The sequence below is a fragment of the Pollicipes pollicipes genome, unplaced genomic scaffold (assembly GCF_011947565.3).
Source record: "Pollicipes pollicipes isolate AB1234 unplaced genomic scaffold, Ppol_2.1 Scaffold_4740;HRSCAF=5597_pilon_pilon_pilon, whole genome shotgun sequence".
NCBI lineage: Eukaryota > Metazoa > Arthropoda > Thecostraca > Pollicipedomorpha > Pollicipedidae > Pollicipes > Pollicipes pollicipes.
In genome coordinates this window covers 7,232,653-7,251,776 of record NW_023596545.1, presented here as the reverse complement: position 1 = coordinate 7,251,776, position 19,124 = coordinate 7,232,653, and the positions used below count along the sequence as shown (strand labels likewise).

The window sequence follows — 19,124 nt, the reverse complement described above, 5'->3', positions numbered from 1 at the left end:
TGAACCAAACCCAATCATCTGACCTGCCCAACCAACTTGCCAAAACTGGACATTCCTTGATGCTCGGTTGATCGTCATTCAACTTAGTGTTGATTGACTGATCTTGAGCAGGAGGAGAAGCAATACTGTTCTGTTCTGTTCAAAACTGTTCTGGGGTGCCCTTGGGTGTACCCAAGTCCAAGGAGTATACCTGTACCCTTCACAAAGACAAGCAAAGATTGTGATGCACCTAATATGCACAAACATCCAGGCTAACATGGAAGGGTAGTACTTGCAGACCACTGGAAATAGCTTAATTTTTGCTCCACACTTAACAGACATACACAAACACACACACACACACACATGCATCCAAACAATTGATGATTGCAAAGGATTGACTTCTGTGGCTTCTAAGCTTTTGTTTGTTGATGCTGTCCATTATCAATGCATGTACAAATGGCATAACTCAATGTAATCAACATGGAAATTGGATTAAACAATGCCCAGTCGTGTGATGCTGTTCAATGGACCTTCAATGCACCTAAACCTTCAGTCAATATTGAATAATGCTTATAGTTCATTTATAGCCTCCACACATTGGTACCCTAAGTGGCACTTATTAATGAGGGCAGCTTTCAAAGAAAAATGGGCCATTGTAAGGTTAAAGAGATCATAGGGATGTACATGAACGTCAATGAACAGATAAGACTTGCATGCATGATATGGTAATTCAACCCAAACGAAGGAACAACCTCATCAGCTACATCTATCATCACGCACCATCACGATACATTACAATTTAATCGGCCGCAGCAACTATCATCACTCATCATTAATACCTACCGTCGCCAATGACCAACACCACTTGCAGACATGAGCAGTAGGCACCTGATGCACCCACAGCCCGATGTCATAATGTTGATATCGCGCGTTCCCGGCATGGGTGATGAGAAAATGCACTCCATAATTTGTCGCATATGCGTCATGGAAATACGTGCCTAGAGCCAAGAAATATGGCTTCTAAAATGTAAAGGTGGGAGCATCAACCAACCCTGGCGAAGACTCTCGCACCTTGAAACAACATGATTGGTCAAGAGTATCGTGAAATCTGATCATACGCGAGTGGTGAGCAGGGCACCAGTCAATCCGTACGCCCACCGCACGGATTGCGGTGTGATTGGAATTAGTTTGTAGAGACGCGGAAAGTAGGGGGTGTGCGGGAGGGCGCGTACCAGATAACTAGGTACGTAAGTACATAGGAAGTATTGAACTCGAATATTGCTCAAGATGCATGTGAAATATTGGATAACGAACCGGTGACTGCCGTCGAATTTGTAAGAACCAATCGTGCTACTGTTGCACTCGGTCTCGTTTTATACACTGCGGCCGTGACCTACAATCATTTTCATTCTGTTGTCATCGGAACTTTGCTCTGCATTCAATGGTTGAGGCTAATCATCATCGCCTGCCTCTCCGGGATATCCACCGAGCTGGACGCTTGTGGGACACCAGTGTATTGAACCTTGTGCATGGGAATGCCAAACTCGGGCCAGACCAACTTGTGCTGGATTTACATTCATTGTGCACTCCAGTATAGCCTGTATTTTTGCAGCCAGTGCACAATCTGCAGGCATCCATATTTCCATTATGTTGTTGACTTGAATGAGCCTATGGCAGTGCTTTAATTATGGATAAATGAAGTCCTCCATCAGGAAAGAACAGAAGGTGAATAACTGATGTTTACTGGTGGCTGGTGTGCTTATTATTTCAGCAAGAAGCATTGTGATCTGTTGATTTCAGCTGAGGATGGGGCCACCTCCTGTGGTGACAGGGCTGTCACCCAAAGAGGGACCTCCAGGCACAAAGGTCACAGTTCGTGGGGAAAATCTTGGCACAAGTCAGCAGGACTTAGTGTGTAAGTGTTGGCATAAGACTAAGCAAGATGAACCTCTGCCTCTTTTGCAGCATGTCCTCATTGATCACATTTCCATGTGTATAAGAATAAGTAGATGCTTTGAGCTGATCACAGTGTGGTGAGTTTGGTGCAGTCCTGGCTGATCTGCTTCATAGGGTGAGCAGCCTCCTTTGTTATGCTTGTCACCTATTGGCATGCCATGATCAAATACCCAAAGTGACCAAGCCAAACTATGTGGACATTGTGGGCAAGTGAAGCAAATGACCACCTGCACTAAACTGTTGCTGGTTCAGCAACATTTCCCTTGTTGTGTCCCAGGACGCCATCATTGTCCTGCAAGGACAGCTTGTGATCAGGGGGCGCAGTGTATGCATTGTGTCTCCAAATGCAGAGTACTTGTGGTGGACTAGCTGCACAAGCACCCCCTTTATTTGGCCAGCTACAGCCACACATACTCTGTGCTGCAGCATGGAATAGTCATGCATGGACTCTGTTTTGATGCAGGGTGGGGGGGGGGGGGGGGTGCGAGGGGTTCAGGATGGCTGGTTGCTGTGGCTTGGCCACCCATACAGAGAATCTGCATAGGGTGCACCAGGGTCTGGGTTAAATCCTGTACATGAGCCATAGTATTCTGGTGTTAATTTGTCAAAATGCTTGGGGGTGGCTAGCAGCATGTTTCTTGGATACAATGCTCCCTGAGTTGGCCAGGTGGGAGCCCCTTGGAACAGTTGTGCATTTAGGGGCCAAGACATTGCCAATGACTTACATGTTTTAGGTATGGTGCAGAAAGCCATTGAGGAGCCATTCATGGAGTCTGCTCTGCTAATTTTCATGGTTTATTTGAAGTCTTTTGGTTGGATGAACATGCACTGTCCAGAAGTGTAGGAGTGGGCTGGAAAGATGGACCACCATTGCACATTACAGGACATTTGGGATGAGAGCCCATGATAAGAAGATTTGACTGTTTGAGTCCTAATCCCACCATCTGATCATGAAATTTCATCCACTGGCAAAATTTTATGCGAAAATGTTACATGCTGTAAAGCATGGCACAGTCCATTCCCACCTATGGTGTTACCTGACCATTAGCACGGCCACTGTCACTGGCTCCAGGTCATCCCAGTCAGGGCAAAACACTGAGTGTTTGAAGCAACTTGAATCCAACCTGCCACTGGTGGGTGAGACCCAAAACAAACACTTTACCCGACCGTGCCGCCGGTGTGGAGGCAGTCCTTTTCTGGGATGTGTGTGTTCCGCACATTGGGTCTTCACCTGAGACTGACTGGCTCTGTGCTGTTGTAGGTGTGCTGATAGGAGAATGGGACTGCTCCCTGACGGCTGATTGGCACAGTGCCAACAAGATCGTCATCCTGTCGGGTACGTCACGGGGCTTCTGTGACGTCATCATCACAACCCGCTCGGGTGGCACCGGCTCGTGCACTGTGAAGTTCAAAGGTCAGTGCTGCTCATTTTGTGACCCGGAAACTTCGTGGTATGGTGGTCCAGTATGAATCCTCTCATTGTTGATCAAACAACTGGTTCAATGTTGATGTCGACTCGTTGCATGGTTTATGCAGGAACTGACAAGCGCACCATCAGCTTTCCTTCCGTCCTTCCCCAACGGGTTGCCTGCCGTCTCCTTCCTCATCCGGTCCATCAGCGTGCCTTCCACCCCAAGGCTGCCGTGTCCGCGGCGCGCGTCGCGCTGGCCCGCGCAGTGTCAAGTTTAAAGGCCGGTGTCACCACCGGGATGCCCACCATCGGCCCAGACACTGCGAACTCCGAGGTTTGTCCCAACCCAGTCAGTGGTTGTTTCTGCAGTAGTTGGCTATCTGACGAAAGGCTGGCAGGTACTGAACGTTTCGGCTAGTAGTGGACCTCGGCATGCGGATGTCTGTTTTAATTTGGTCACACCCAGTTCAACTGTAGACCTCAGAGTCTGGTCATTCGCTCGCCTGCGTCTCGCGTCGGCTCGTGCGCGATGGTCTTCGACGCCCAAGGGATATCGTTGTTGAGCTCCAGGACGACGGTCTTATTCCACCATGCTCATCAGATGTGGGGAAGGTGGTGTGGTGCTGACCCTATCACCCACCATACCGGAGATGTGAAGGCATCCTCCGTGCCTCCGGCGTGGACAGAGCAGTGGACACTGATCCCCTCCGCTATCCCAGCGAGCTAGAGTACACCCCCGTGCCTCAGGCGTGGACCAGGTGGTGGGACATCTGAAGGAGTCGGCCGTGTGGCTGAAAGACTTCGACTCAGAACGCGAGGAGATCCTGCAGGAGCTCGTCTCCACGCACAACCTCGGTCAGGAAGACGTCCTCGGCATCTCAATGGAGGGATACGAGTGAGTGCACCCGCCGCCAGGTGCTTGAGAAGGATGGCTGTCTGCAGGGTGTGTGAGAGGTTTTGTGTTGTGGATTTCCCATGTACCAAGTGAGGCGCGGTGCCATTGTAAGGCCTTCGTTCTTGGGCCTGTGGTCGTGACCTGACCCGAATTTATCTTGCTTTCCTGCTACCATGGCGAAAAATATAGTGAAGTGATGTTGACCTGGAAGTGGCGTTGACCTAGCGTTGGTAAATCGTGACCTTGTGACCCGAGCTCACGCGGGCTGACGCCTCCGTCCTGCTGCCTAGTTCGGGGACCCGACACATGTTCTGGAGACGCTCTGCCTGTGCTTCTGCTGCCAAACCTGCCCGACGCCGCGCTCCTGTTGGGTTAATGCTGCACTGGGGCCTCGGCGTGGCGTGACCTGACGTGACCCCGCCCTGGCGCAGGGTCAAGTACCCGGAGGACGAGCTGGAGACGCTGTTCCCGAGCCGCTCCGGCAGCCTCTTCTCCGAGTCGTTCCACCCGGCCTGGTTCTTGTTGGAGAACCACCACCAGAGCGGCTACGATGACCTGCGCGCCGGGCTGAGCTTCCTTCGGCGCAAGGTCAACGCCGAGAAGGAGGGTCAGCTCAGCTTCCTCAAGGTCAGAGTGCCGGCGTGCCGACCGTGCTCGGGTCGCCTGCCCGTGCCCTGGCCGTGTGCTGCGGAAGGGGGTTCCGGGCGCCGTGTGGGCAGTAGGAGGCGGTGGGCAGTGTGAGGACGCGGTGGGCTGCGCGGGCTGCCTGGGTGGCCGGCCTACGCAGTTGGCCGTTGAGAGTGCTGGTTCACTGTCACCGGCGCAGAGGGGAAAAAGCGCGGATTGTGCTTTTATGTTGTTTTCCTTGCGGCGGTGCTTTGTGGTTTTGCATCATAACGATCGGCGGGAGGGAGGCTGCACTGATTCGCCAGCTGTGACGGCCTATGTCCACTGTGTTTCATGTCTGATTTGTGAAAAGAATGATTGATGTGGCGATGATAGCACTCCGGATGGTTGTCCCGTATATGATGCTCTCCAGTGGTACCGTGCTATTGCACAATTGTGGTATTTCAGAACGTGGTCCGGGAGTCACATGTTCCTCTATTGTCGCGTTTCCACTGGCGAGTTGTTCTTGCAGTCCATTTTCCGATTGGCTTTATCACTGTAGTCGCGGTTGACTCTACGCTGATCAGGACGTCTCACTTCTCTCATGCGTGTGCGGTAAGCACCTGTGCAGACGATGCTCAATGATGCCTGTCGGGTGGAGTGCGCGCGCAGCGTTCGTCTGGACGGGGCATCACGTGACGCGCCGTTGCAGGACTACGCCGGCCTGGTGATCGACCAGCTGGACGCCCTGTCGGAGATGCGAGAGCTGTTTAAGCGGCACACGTCCGACCACGACCCCATGGTCACCATGGACCAGGCCATTAACGGTGCGGCCGCCCGTGGCCGTCCTTTGCCGGCCTGCGGACGGTCCGCTGCAGTCCGCTTCCCGGCTGTGATGGTCTGACTGCTGGCGTCTGTTGTTGGGCTGTCTTGGTGTGCCCGCGGCACGACTAGAGATGTTGGCGGATGTTTTCCTGGGAAACCTGACCAAAGATAAGTGTTGCCAGGCTGTAAGTGAGCTACGTTCGTAAATGGGATTTGTGTGCCTCTTGGCGACATTCGCTGACCGTTATCGCGTTGTTGGAAGTTCGGCCAACTTGTCCGCCACTCGCCCGAGTCGGCCGCGGTAGTGACCTGACCCATCTGGCAGCCCACACTCCACCTCCGTCCACCGCCTGACAGCCCACACTCCACCTCCGTCCACCGCCTGACAGCCCACACTCCACCTCCGTCCACCGCCTGACAGCCCACACTCCACCTCCGTCCACCGCCTGACAGCTCACACCCCTCCTCCGTCCGCCGCCTGACGGCCCACACCCCACCTCCTTCCACCACCTGACAACTCGCACCCACCTCCGTCCACCGCCTGACAGCTCACACCCCACCTCCGTCCACCGCCTGACAGTTTACACGCACCTCCGTCCGCCTCGCAGCGAGCAAGGACGAGGCGGACAAGCTGTTCCAGGACGTGCTGCGGCGCAAGGACCGGGCCGACTCGACGCGCTCGGCACTGGCCGTGCTGCAGCGCTACCGCTTCCTCTTCTACCTCCCCGTCAGCATCGAGCGCAACATGCGCCGACGCGAGTTCGACGTCATCATCAACGACTACGCCAAAGCGCGCGGCCTATTCGCGGATACGGAAGTTCAGGTGCGGCTGGTCTGTTAATGGCGTGGAGAAAACGCATTACGTTTGAGGTGGTAGCTCTCTGAGGTTGAGGGATGTGATCTGCTGGTAGGGAATACGAGATGCTAGAAGTCAGGATAAGTTAGGGAGAGATTGGCTGGAGTCTTCTCAAGTCCAGTGCAGAGACCAGTGCATGTAAAGGGAGTGGTGTCAGGTTCTCGCTTTACAAGGTTTTGGCATCTACCTACCATCTCCTCGTGGTAAATTGTTTGGCCAGCTTGAGCTAACTCGGTTGCACTCCGCTCTAGGTCTTCAAGCAGGTGATGGCTGTCGTTGAGACGAAGATAGCCAACCTCCGGGACATCCTGAAGACGAAGCTCAAGGAAGTCAATGGCTCTTTTGAGGAGCAGAAGCAGATCATTCGGTATGTTGGGCGGCCACTGCCACCCATTCAACAGCCATGGTCACCTGTTCAACAGCCACTGTCACCTGCTCAACAGCCACTGTCACCTGTTCAACAGCCACTGCCACATGTTCAACAGCCACTGCCACCTGTTCAACAGCCACTGCCACCTGTTCAACAGCCACTGCCACCTGTTCAGCAGCCACTGTCACCCGTTCAACAGCCACTGTCACCTGTTCAACAGCCACTGCCACCCATTCAACAGCCACTGCCACCCATTCAACAGCCACTGCCACCTGTTCAACAGCCGCTCACCTGTTCAACAGCCACTGCCACCTGCTCAATGGCCACTGCCATCTGCTCAACAGCTACTGCCACCTGTTCGTCAGCCCCGTCAGCCCTGCCTGTGCTGGGTCTGTGTGCGCCCTCCTGCCCCCCCCCCCCCCCCTCTATCCAACCGGAGGCGGCCGTGCCCGTTGGTCCTGTCTGTGCCGGGGTGTGTGCGCCCTACCGCCCTGCCTGACCCCCTGTCCCGGGCGCCTCGCCAGGTACCTGGTCAGCCTGGACACACCCGGAGACGTCGGCTGGGAGTGTATCCTCTCGGAGCACGCCTTCATCCGCGCCGTGCTCACCTCGTGTCGCGAGCAGTACGCCTCCCCTGGCGGCGGTGGCGGTGCGGCGACAGCCGGCGCCGGTTCTGGCGCCGCCGTCGACGCCCAGGTAACGGTGCCGGACGGCACGCGACGGTTTGGCCCGTCACAGGGCTGGTCTAGGGGCGTGGTGAACTGGGGTCCTATTGATGTTTGTTTTGACTGGTGCAAGCAAGAAGGCACAGCCGGGGGCTGCGTACAGCCACGAAGGTGCGTTCATATCCGAAATTTGGTATGTCACATGCTTCTCAATGTGGTGTTTATTAATCATATAATGTGTCTCGTGAAATAGAAGCGTATTCAATGCGTCCGTATACACCGCAGTGCTGCCTCTGTGTCATCCAAGTTGACTCAGTTAGGCGCGTTCCCCGTGCGTCTGGCTTTTCGCACGCCTGCGCGCCTGGGGATGTGTCGGTGCCCGCCTCGTGCGGCGGTGTGCTCGCTGGTGGGCGCCTGAACGTTTCGGCCGCCACTCCCGGCAGACGACGGCGCCGCCTATCGTGCTGTTCATTGAGGACGTGGCTGACCGGATGACTGGGAAATTCCCGGGACTCTTCAAACTGGGACAGTGCTACTTCCAAGGCGAGCTGTACAGCACACCCGAGTCGGCCCGCAAGCCAGACTTCAAGGTGGGTGGGTCGCCTGTGCTGCTCTCGCAGTTGCGCCGGTCGCTGCGAGCTGCCACCCTTCGAACACTGTAGCGATTGCGCTGCAGCAGAAGCGACTGGGATTGGTGCTTGGAGGCCATGTTCACGCGCACAGGGACTCCTGTGCACGCACGACCCCCTATTTACCCGTACGGAACCAAACGTGCGCTGTGGGATCCCTATGCACCCTATGGGACCCCTATGCACTCTATGGGACCACTATGTACCCTATGATGCCTCTATGTATCTTGTAAGATATCCATGTACTCTATGGAAACCCTGTATGCACTATGGTGACCCCTGTGTACCCTATGGGAACCTTGTGCAATTAATGGGGCTTTTATGTACTCTATGGGACCCCGATGTACCCTATGGGACCCCGATGTACCCTATGGGACCCCGATATACCCTATGGGGCCCTATGCACTTGCTACTGCTGGAAGAAGCTGTTGTGTCCACATGGCAATGTGCACTTAAACGTGCAATAATTAATGTCATGATGTTCTTTACCAGCACAGCCCGGTTGATTGTGTTCTTTTCCTGAAATACTGGCATTGTGATTTGTCCGAGTGGTGTTTTCCTGCTCAAACAGCATGGTGTGTAGCACAGCCAGCCGCTCCGTGTCCCGCGTGAGCTGTGGTATGTCCTGTGCGACCGGACGAGAGGTGGCGTCGCCCATTGTCCTGCCGTGGGCGGCTCTGGCCCGGCTCGGCAGTGTGGCGGCGCCCTGGGGTGGAGCCGTACCCTGCCAGCGCCGTGCTGCTGCGCCGGTGTGCTGCGGTGGCGTGTGGTGCCGCCGGCCGGTGTCCTGTCCGCCTGAGACGGGCCGTGGTGCCGACAGCGGCTGGTGAGCAGCGTGGTGGAGGTGTGGTGCGCCCTGGTGCGCGGCGCGCTGCTGCCCCACACGGCCGACTCGCCGGAGCTGGCCTGGAGCGACACTCTTCGCGAGCCCGTCTGGCTGCAGGCCTGCCTGCGAGAGGTCACCGCCACCTACGGTAGTCTGCAGCTGCTCGGCGTGGCGCCCGAGGCGCTCGACGAGGTCAGCCAGCTCGTGTTCGACCTCAGGTCAGTGGAGGGGCGCGCTGTACGGGGCCGAAGCGGCGTGCTTATTCGCGTGTGTTGAGTCAGTACTGCCTGCTGCGCCCTCAGTAGATAGCTGAGGCACATGAAATGTAACTGAGTATTCGAGTGCTCTGATCACGATTAGGTGACTTCATCCGAACAATGACGTGAGTGACAAGTCCCAAGCACTCAGTCGCTCTGTAGTGCGTCCGCTGGTCTGATCGCGAGCTCGAGGGCAGCCGGCGCACCCCACGCTTCGCGTAGCCGCCTGTGACCGGCCGCCCCCGCTCCAGGAAGCACTGCCTGATGACCATGTTCCGGCGCACGATGGAGGCCGTGCGTCAGCTTCCCGGCCGCGACGCCTGGACGCTGGAGCCCTCCCTGGACGCCAGCGGATACGGCTGCACCCGGCTGGTAACGGCTCACCGTGTACAGTCGCCACGGGATGTCCTCGCCATGTATTCAGTGATACACATGGCGTAAACTATAATTGACGATCGTGGCTACCTTTTCGTTTGGCCTTTCAGCTAAAAAATCGCTGGGGTTGGCTTGGGGGGAGGGGACGGGGGGACGCGCTATTGACGACACCTCTGACCGGCCACCGCTGCGTTCCAGCTGACCCAGTTCATGACTTCGGTGACGGACGTGGTGGTCCAGGCCGAGGAGCAGGTGCTGACGGCCGGGCCGCAGGAGACGCCCCTCATGCAGAACGAGACGGTCCGCAAGGACGTGGTCGTGCTCGTCTACAACCTGGTGGCGACCTTCGCGCAGGTGGGCGCGCCGCTCCTCCACTCTTCTGCTCCTCTGCTCCTCTGCTCGTCTGCTGCCGGCCACGGCTGGACAGCAGTGGGACAGACGAGCGACAGTTTACTGTCGGCTTGGCGTGAAGCGGCCTCTGACGTGGGCGTGCCGCTCCTCTGCTCCTCTGCTCCTCTGCTCCTCTGCGGCCACGGCTGGACAGAAATGAGACAGACGAGCGGGCCAGTTTCTGTCGGATTGGCGTTAAGCGGCCTCTGACGTCGGCGCGCCCTAACGCTCCAATCGTCGCCATCGGCGTCTCACTGGGGGCTTAGCGAGCCGGCGGTTTGGGTCGAGCCGTTTTGCCGTCGGAAAGAAAGACTCATGTCTTCGCAGTGGAGATGGTGATGGAGGTTTTCGCCTCTATGATGACACTGCTGGTCGTGCCTCATCGTATCTGGCTGCGGGGAAGGCGCCGGCTGGCTGCAGCGTCGTCCTGTCCGGAGGCAGACGCACTTGTAACTCCGGTCATCGCCGCCAGGTGCTGGAGCGTCTGGCCTTCGAGGACGCCGAGTCCGAGGAGGGCTCGGGCTCCGAGGATGGCGCGCCGGCCGTGGCCGAGGCGCCGAGCGTTGAGTACCGGCTGCTGGTGGTGCTCTCCAACTGCCACGTGCTGCGTGTCAGCCGCGCCCCCCAGCTGGCCGACGTGTTCACCTCGCACGGGTGAGGCGGGTTAGGGAGGAGAGGCGTGGTGTGCGGCGCCGGCACCGCTGGCTCTGGCTCACTCGAGATGGTTCTTGGTCAGTGGGATTTCTTTGGTTTGAAGAAAGTTATGTAAGTGTTGGATGTCCATCCCGATGGCTCAGTTGGTTAGAGCGCCTGCTTCCGATCCAACCGCCCATGGCGGGGTGAGTTCGAGTCACTTCATGCGCTCGCTATTTGTTCTGGACAGGTATGGCCTGCGACCGGTGGCAGCGGTCGCGCTTGACATAAGATAACATCAGATGGCAGGACAGACCGCGCCGAGCGTTGTGGCACGCTCAACTTTCACGACGAAGTTCTGCCGTTGACGTCGAATTGCGCGATTGGATGGGAAGGGGCAGGGCTCACACAACAAACGCTACTGAGCGTGAGCTCTGATCCTAGAAATTCAGTCATTCAAAAATTCAGGTTGCATGTATTGATTAGTACCGATTTCAGGTTATCCACCCCCACTGTCCGTAGGCGGTGGGTCCAGGCCAGTGACTTAATGTCACAATCGTTTCACCGCTCATCAGGCTCTGCGACCTTTGGGTGCAGTTGCTGACCTATTCTTAACTTCCGTGACGTCCGGGCTTCACAGCTGCCTACCGAAAGCGTGCCCGCCAGCCGATACTTTGCTGTTGTTGCTGGGTCGCGTCGCTGCGACGCTCGTCGCTGAAATCCCTGCTAAGCGCTGTCGCCATTGTGACGGCTGATGACCGGTGTCGCTGGAGCGCCCGTGATTGACCGCCACCACCGCCCGGCATCGGCCAGGTTCCCGGCGGCCGAGGTGCAACAAGGCCTGCAGAAGGTGACGGACGTGCTCTCCGACCTCGAGCAGAAGCTGTTCGAGGCGTACATGGAGGAGAAGGCTGACCCCATCCTCGGTACGGACACGCCGAAGGGCGCCCGGCCTGGCGGGGCGACCCGGTCAGGCGCCGCCTCTTGGTGCGGTGGTGTGTGGGTGTATGAGCAAAGTCGTTCGTTAAAATACCGCACCGCAGTGAGCGTGACCTCCGTGGCTACCTTTATACACTAGTTGAGCGGCATGGCTTGACGAGGAGCAACCAAACTGGGCACTCGGAGGGAGCGATGGCGGCCTGACCCGCCACCCGCGCGGCTGCTAGCCAGGACACCAGTGACGCTCGGGTGCCTGAGCACTGTCGGCGGCCACCGTCGGGTTTCGGGCCGCGCGCGTGCGCCTCCGCTGTCGACGAGAGGCTCGCCGTCCGGCGGCCGCTCGCGCCGCCTCGCCGTCCGGGGGCCGCTCGCCCCGCTTCGCCGTCCGGTAACCGCGACCACCGCGTGTCGGCAGGCATAGTGGAGATGAGCATGTACCAGGGCCGGTTCGACTGGTCCCACGTGCTGAGGCCGCCCACGGACGTCCGCGGCTATGTCAAGGAGGTTATCATGAACTGCATCGGCGTCCACCACGAGGTACGGGAGCCGTGCCCGGCGTCGGCGAAAGAGGCGTGATGGTGCCGCCGATGCCGGACATGCACGTGAGCTTGTCATGCTTGCAACGTGACTTTGTCGGCACGTCCCAAAACGCCAATGAACAACAGCCACGTGTATGCATAGCCACAAACGTATATTGGAGCACTCTCCACGGCAACGTGTTTTACGCATGGCATCCAAGCCGCTGGTGTTCGATGCACGGCGTAAGCAGACTGAATGTGAGGGAAGCGTACTGTGTTGTGGCGACATTTCAGTCCCGGCCTGTCGCGTTCCGCGCCCCATCCGGCAGCCGGCTCGTGTGGCCCCCCCCTTACAGAGGCCTGACGCTCGCCCTCACCAGGTGTACTCCGTGTCGCCGCTGCTGGTGCGCCGCGTGCTCTGTAACCTGGTGGAGGGCGTGGCGGAAGAGCTGAGCCGCCTGATGACGTCAGTGGTGCGGATGACGCCGGCCGGCGGACAGCAGGCCCGTCTTGACCTGGCCGCCCTGCAGGAGACGCTCCAACTGTACGTCACCGAGGCGGCCAGGTCAGTCAGCCCAGTGGGGTCGGGTCAGGGCAGTTTGGTGCAGTACAAGGGGCTTCGACGAGCGGCTGTTTCACTCCTGGTCCGTGCGGATACACTGCGCTGCGCCTGAGCGGGACTCCCACCCGCCGTCGCGGCCGGCCGCGGTCGGCCAGCGGAGATCTTGTACTCTCGGGTTTGCCCGTCTGTAAGGATATCAGTGATTGTTTCTTGGTCGCCTGTGGGTGCATGGAAGCGTGTTAAGTATTACTGTCACAGCCTCCCATGTCATTAATATCTCATGGTGGTGGTCCTTTAAAACTGGGTAAAGATGGGTAGTTGAGAATCAAACGAAGAACGCTCGATCCGGAACTCAACGTGACAAGGTACAGGCAGCCAACCCGTTCGCTTACCGGCTGTGGGAAGCATTTTCAGGGTCTAGAATGCGGGACTTTCGTCATCGCTTTTGTGCTCTTAGTTTCAACGACTGTTTTCGGGATGACAAAGACGGCTGGTAACTGAGAGTAGCCCACTACTCGTGACGTGCGTGCGTTTGCGGTGTGACGCTCACGGTTGTGACGCTCGGTGCCGCTCTCCTCCACAGGCTATCGTTCGTTGAGGCCTCGGAGTCGCTTCCCAACCATCAGGACCCGGCCGGCGACAAGCGGTGAGCGCGCATCTGGAGGGCCGCCGGACCGGCAGCCAACGGCCGCCTTACGCCGGCGCGATCAGGGATGGCACCGGGAAGCGACAACATCGGAGCCGCGCGGACCCCAGCCCCGTTCCCTGAGGGGCAGGGGCGGTGTAGCAGGAGTGGGGGCAAGGGAGGCAGTTGCCCCGCCTCTGGCTAGCAGGCAAAACAGGGGGCAAGAGTATTTTCGCCCCCTCAAATTTTTGGCAGTTCCCCTTTTCCCAATGTTTGGTATTCCAGCCACCCATAGATTGCCATGATTTGGATCAAGGAGGCCCCATAGCTCAGCTAGCGAGAAATGAATCAGACTCAGAATACATCTCTACATCAAGAGATCCGTTTTCTAGATCATGAGGCCACCTTCAGGCATAAGATACCCACGTTATAGATCAGTGGACCCCATGCTATGTTCAGAAGGCCCGCTACCTGGCTCGGGAGGCCCTTCCGTTAGGAACAAGGAGACCCCTGTTCTGGGTAAGGAGGCAAGCTCTATATTTAGGAGGTCCAATTTCTGGAGCAGGAGGCCTGTTCATAGATGAGATGGTCGCGGTTCCGGATCGGGATGACCTGTTTTGGGATATCAAGGCCCCCTGGGCAGATTTGGAGGCCCCTTCGTAAATCGGAGGCATCAAGCTCTGGATGAGGAGGCCCCTCTGTGCATCAGGATGTTCTTTTCGGGAACAGGAGGTCTTGTTTTAGGAAAGCGAGACCCTATGCAGAATAATCAGAAGGCATCTATTTTGGATATTGCTTGGATCTGACACATTTAACAATTTGATAAGCGGCACATACCCTCGGTGCCCCTCCAACTTGAATACGATGCTGTCCAGTAGGCCTCCCTGCAAGGGGACCGCATTTTGTCCAGGGGCCCCATGAGGAATCCTGCCCCCAATTCAAAATCAGTGGCGCCGCCCCTGCCGAGGGGTGCCGCTGCTGGTGACGCCACCCGGCGATTCCCGGCGATTGAGCACGGGCTGGTGTTGTTCGCTGCCCCCTAATGGTGTCCAGTTGTTATCTAATTAGGTCACACTGCTGTCCCTGGACCACCAGACCGGCAGGGAATATAGAGAGCCTATCATCTTATCATGTGTAATGCGGCGACGCCTTTGAAGGCTCTTCAACAAAACGTCAGTGATTCGTAGCATAGTTCAACACGTTTAACCTCTTGAATGTAAACGTGTTAACACCGCTCTGTTTTGTCCTCAGGCTGGTGGAGGAACTTTTGAAGAAGTTCCGCGCCAATATGAAGCTGCAAATCATGTGCTTCACCAAAGAGCCCAGTCTCGAGGACTTTCCGTCCGACTGAAACGGGGCGTTGTTAGATATCGGCCGGCCGTGGAACATCAGCGCATGGGCGGTCCTCTGCCCCGTGAACCAGAAAGTGGCATTCCGTCAAGGTCGTGCATGCGGGACCCACCCGCGGTGGTCGGGGGCTGTGATTGGTCGGCCGGGTGATGTCAGACGCGGCGTGAGCCAGTTGACGGCGTAGGCGGCGATCACCATAGCGATGTGATGTGAAGTTCGTCGCAGGGATGGGTCGATGGGCAGTGGTCGGCAGGCTCTTGCCGAACCGTTCGCGGTCATATGCATGTTCTGCGTCACCATTGGTTGATCCGCGATGAAAGCACTGATTGGTGGATGTGACCGCCCAGTAGTGGACTGTGGGCGGTGGCGGCCGAGCTAGAACTCTGGTACACTGTATAAGGAGGATGTAGTTGCTACGAGTGCTACTGGCAATTTGTGTGTTGCCAGCTGACATGAATTTTCCTTTGGCACGCGTTTATTTATTTTGCAGCGTATTTATGTATGGTCGTGTGACAAAGATATGTCTGTAAGAAATCTGTACCAAGAAATCCCATTTTCATAAGATTAAGCGCAAGGCCCAACCCTCAAAAACGGCAAAAGGTATATGCCCATATGACTGGGACACTGGAATGCCCATTTCCAGCAAGAAGACGCGTTATGCATTTTTCCGAAGATCATTTTATTGCTATCTACATTTATATAGAGCACATAATGCCACGCAGTTTATCCTGTAGTATTGGGGTGGCTTCGGCAGACCGTCGCGTATTTGTAACGTTCCGTGTGTACGAGAACGGAAGGCGTGCGCATTCATGATCTTTCGTGTACTCGTCGCGTTTTGATGAGCTCCGCGCTGCGGATTGGTCCGGTAGAGTGCAGTTACTAGGTACTTTTGATAATATACCAATTGACACCACCAGCGGCAATCGTGTAGAAAATCCAGTTCCATATCTCGCGTGTTGACGCTTGTGAACTGAAGTCTTCAATCGAAATTAGTATAGCGTCGTCAGGCCAGACCAAAACATTTCTGGGTCAGCGGATGATGGTACTCGGCCCCGGAGATGCTCTCAGAGGCAGTTGGGTGAACAATATAGGCTACCAAATCAATAACGTTAGCAATACCTAACCTAACCTAACCTAACCTAACCTAACCTAACTTGACCTGACCTGACCTGACCTGACTGACCTGACCTGACCTGACCTGACCTGACCTGACCTAACCTAAACCTAACCTAACCTAACCTAACCTAACCTAACCTAACCTAACCTAACCTAACCTAACCTAACCTAACCTAACCTAACCTAACCAACCAACATAACCTAACCTAACCTAACCTAACCTAACATAACCTACCAAACCAACATAACATAACATAACCTAACCTAACCTAACCTATCCTACCCTAACCTAACTAAAACTAATGCACAGATCAAATAATAAACGGTACAGCCCGTGCACACGCGCCGCTAGCAGAAAAAAGAAGGGGGGGGGGGGCATCTGTTGATCATTGTCACGTCAATACACCAACACACGGATTAGAGGAGAATCAGTAGCACATAATTCAGGCAATGGGACAGCATCTCGTGGCCGTTGCCATTCGATTGCACCAATACACGGAACAAAAAAGCATCAACTGCACCCACACCGTGGGCAAACAACCTTAAGGGGGGGGGAGGACATCTCGTGATGCGGTGATTACAGTAATGCACAGATCAAATGAAAAACTAATATACACGCGCCTGGCCCCGTGCGCCGGGTCCACCAGCGATTAGCGACCGACGGCGAGCAGTACTCTCCCCGCCGCGCATTAGCACCAGCTAAGATGACACATTGCAGGGCATCTTGTTGCCACTTAAGTCGTGCGCGCAATCTCCTTTGGTCGAGAAGCGTGGCGGTTGCGCCGGCACACCGGCGCGTGACCGGAGGTCGCCGACAGTTTGCGCCCATGCAGCGGTCGCCGGCGCAGACGACGCCAGTGCGCTGTTCGTCACGTCACCCGACCGGCGATCACAGACCACATGACAGCACACCGTCACTATCAATAGGTGCTCAGTGTTGGCGAGCGGCAGAACGCGTCCTCGCGCGGCGTCTGTGAGCGTGCAACTGACGCCGGCACGCGCGTCGCTACGGTCGAAAATCGCCCAGCCGCTGCTAGTGCCAGCATGGCCGCTAGATTACTGCCGCACCGGGCGTCGAGTGCCAGGCTGGTTGTGCTGCGTGTGCGGTGGTGGCGCGTTGCCGGCAGTAATGAAGTTGTGTTGCCGACTTGTTGCAAGTGGCGTGCGGCGTCGCGCCGCGTCACGTGCTAGAGCACGGCCGCGCTTCGGAAGCGAAGACGCCCATGCAGCTGATGACTGGTGCCAGGCCGGCCAGGCCGCAAGGCTTCCGGCCGCGGTGCCCGTGCGCTGGAGCACGGAACACAGCCGACCATTGGACGGTGCGCAGGCGATGTGTGAATGCCACACTTCCGGCAGAGACATCTGGCCGCAGGGCGTGCAACACTGATATGCACCGCCGGCGGCAATGGTCATTGTCAGGCGTTTGGTCTCTACGGTGTTGGCTTGTACAAGCATGTGGTGCGTTAGCGTTGCATGTTGCCGGGCTGACGGCACGCGCTGTAGGTGACGTGGCATCGTTCGGCCAACCAGGCCAACCGCCGGCAGGGTGAGAGAAAGCTCCAGTAAGCACTCGAATGTTTAAAAATCAGTACAATATTCTGGTGCCCATGTAGGGGACGTATCACATATGAAGCTGCTAAGAACAGACTTTTAGTCATAAAAGTTCGTGTTTCATTACAGGAAATGCTAAAAACACAAACGGATGCGCTCCACGCTCTGGAGCGCAGTTATACGAGACACAGTGTTTTGGAAAACAACTTCCATAATGCCACGGCACGGCGCAGCGTGCCGCCAATGGGGTGAAGCACTGCCTCACCCTCCTCCCCATGGTGATCAGGGGGGGGGGGGGGGGGGGCCGTCGGCGGGAGCCGCATCCCACCCCGTCAATGGTGCATGGATTGCAGGCCTTAGGACGTCGGCGACGTCACCGCGGCCAGACGGCACGTGCGCGGCGCCGACACAAGACTGCGCCGGATCGAGGTGCGACGCCAGGAGAGGAACGCCGGTGGCCAAACCGAGGCGACACGAGAAGGCCGCGTCTAACCAACGCCCACGACCATTGCAGGGAAGGGGCAAACCCACAGCCGGCAGGCCAGCCAAGGGAACGGGCGTGGGTTACATCCTGGAATGCTGCACAGTCCGGGGGTAGGGGAAGCATCTCGTGTTGATACTATATGACTACACTAATGCACAGATCAAATAATATTCGGTACAGCACGTGCACACGCGCCGCTAGCAGAAAAAGATGGAGGGGGGGGGGGGGCATCTGTTGATCATTGTCACGTCAATACACCGACACACGGATTAGATGAGAATCAGTAGCACATAATTCAGGCAATAGGGCAGCATCTCGTGTTCATTGTCATTCGATTGCACCAATACACGGAACAAATAAGCATTATTTGCACCCACATCGTGGGCATACAGCCTTATGTGGGGGGGGGGACATCCCGTGATGCGGTGATTACACTAATGCACAGATCAAATAAAATGCTAATATACACGCGCCTGGCCCCGTGCGCCGGGTCGACCACCGATTAGCGACCGACGGCGAGCAGTACTCTCCCCGCCGCACATTGGCACCAGCTATGATGACGCATTGCAGAGCATCTTGTTGCAATTTGAGTCGTGCGCGCAATCTCCGTTGGTCGAGACGCGTGGCGGTTGCGTCAGCACACTGGCGCGTGACCGGAGGTCGCCGACAGTTTGCGCCCATGCGGCGTTCGCCGGCGCCGACGACGCCAGTGCGCTGTTCGTCACGTCACCCGACTGGCGATCACAGACCACGTGACAGCACACCGTCACTATCAATTGGTGCTCAGTGTTGGCGAGCGGCAGAACACGGAGTTGTGTGTTGTGTAAAACACTGTTTCTCGTGTAAATGCACTCCAGACCCTAAAGTGATCTGTTTGTGTTTTTACCATTTCCTGTATTGAAACATGAACTTCCCGGAATAAACATATGTTTTGATCATTTTCATATCTGATACTTCCCCTACATGGGGACCATAAGATTTTCCTGGTTTTTGAACATTGGCGTGGTTTCTGGAGTTTTCTTCTGCCCGGCCGCGGGTTGTCCTGACACTGCAGTACATCCATGATCGGCCCATTTTTTGCTGTCAGCGATGTAAATAAATCAGTATGCTCTAATGCATGTGCCATCAGTTTGTGTTTCGTTATTGCTTTACGCTTATGCTGCATGCGCACTCCTGGTGGCACACAGCCAAGACGCATCGCCTCAGATGTCTCGGCCGAAGCAAAACCGAGCACGAACAGAGCATGGCGAGAGGCAACAACACAATAAACGATCACATAGCAAACAATGAAGAAACACACCAG

At 56.4% G+C, this 19,124-nt stretch overlaps 1 protein-coding gene and 1 pseudogene across 2 annotated transcripts; both read left to right on the top strand.

The window, feature by feature from the left end:
• Positions 1-1,199: 1,199 nt before the first annotated feature.
• Positions 1,200-15,720, top strand: LOC119099326 (exocyst complex component 2). Of its 2 annotated transcripts, none has more exons than XM_037222457.1 (19): positions 1,200-1,225; positions 1,783-1,897; positions 3,200-3,352; positions 4,097-4,244; positions 4,676-4,871; positions 5,563-5,677; positions 6,284-6,498; positions 6,783-6,898; positions 7,426-7,597; positions 8,010-8,156; positions 9,016-9,239; positions 9,530-9,650; positions 9,852-10,007; positions 10,516-10,697; positions 11,490-11,602; positions 12,031-12,152; positions 12,514-12,698; positions 13,279-13,341; positions 14,572-15,720. In XM_037222457.1, exons 2-19 carry the CDS (start codon positions 1,789-1,791, stop codon positions 14,669-14,671), a joined length of 2,637 nt encoding a protein of 878 aa, XP_037078352.1. In that variant the 5' UTR covers positions 1,200-1,225; positions 1,783-1,788; the 3' UTR covers positions 14,672-15,720. The 2 variants fall into 2 exon arrangements, with proteins under 2 accessions (XP_037078352.1, XP_037078353.1); XM_037222458.1 differs by lacking the exon at positions 1,200-1,225 and adding an exon at positions 1,229-1,316.
• Positions 15,721-18,726: 3,006 nt separating this feature from the next.
• On the top strand, positions 18,727-18,900 carry LOC119099539 (uncharacterized; annotated as a pseudogene).
• The last annotated feature ends 224 nt before the right edge of the window (positions 18,901-19,124 follow it).

Bases quoted from the DNA above. Each gene is read 5' to 3' on its own strand.
- LOC119099326 (XM_037222457.1), top strand. From the start codon at position 1,789: ATGGGGCCACCTCCTGTGGTGACAGGGCTGTCACCCAAAGAGGGACCT. The intron at 8,157-9,015 runs GTGGGTGGGTCG...TGGTGCCGACAG, and splicing joins CCCGCAAGCCAGACTTCAAG to CGGCTGGTGAGCAGCGTGGT. The intron at 9,240-9,529 runs GTCAGTGGAGGG...CCCCCGCTCCAG, and splicing joins CAGCTCGTGTTCGACCTCAG to GAAGCACTGCCTGATGACCA.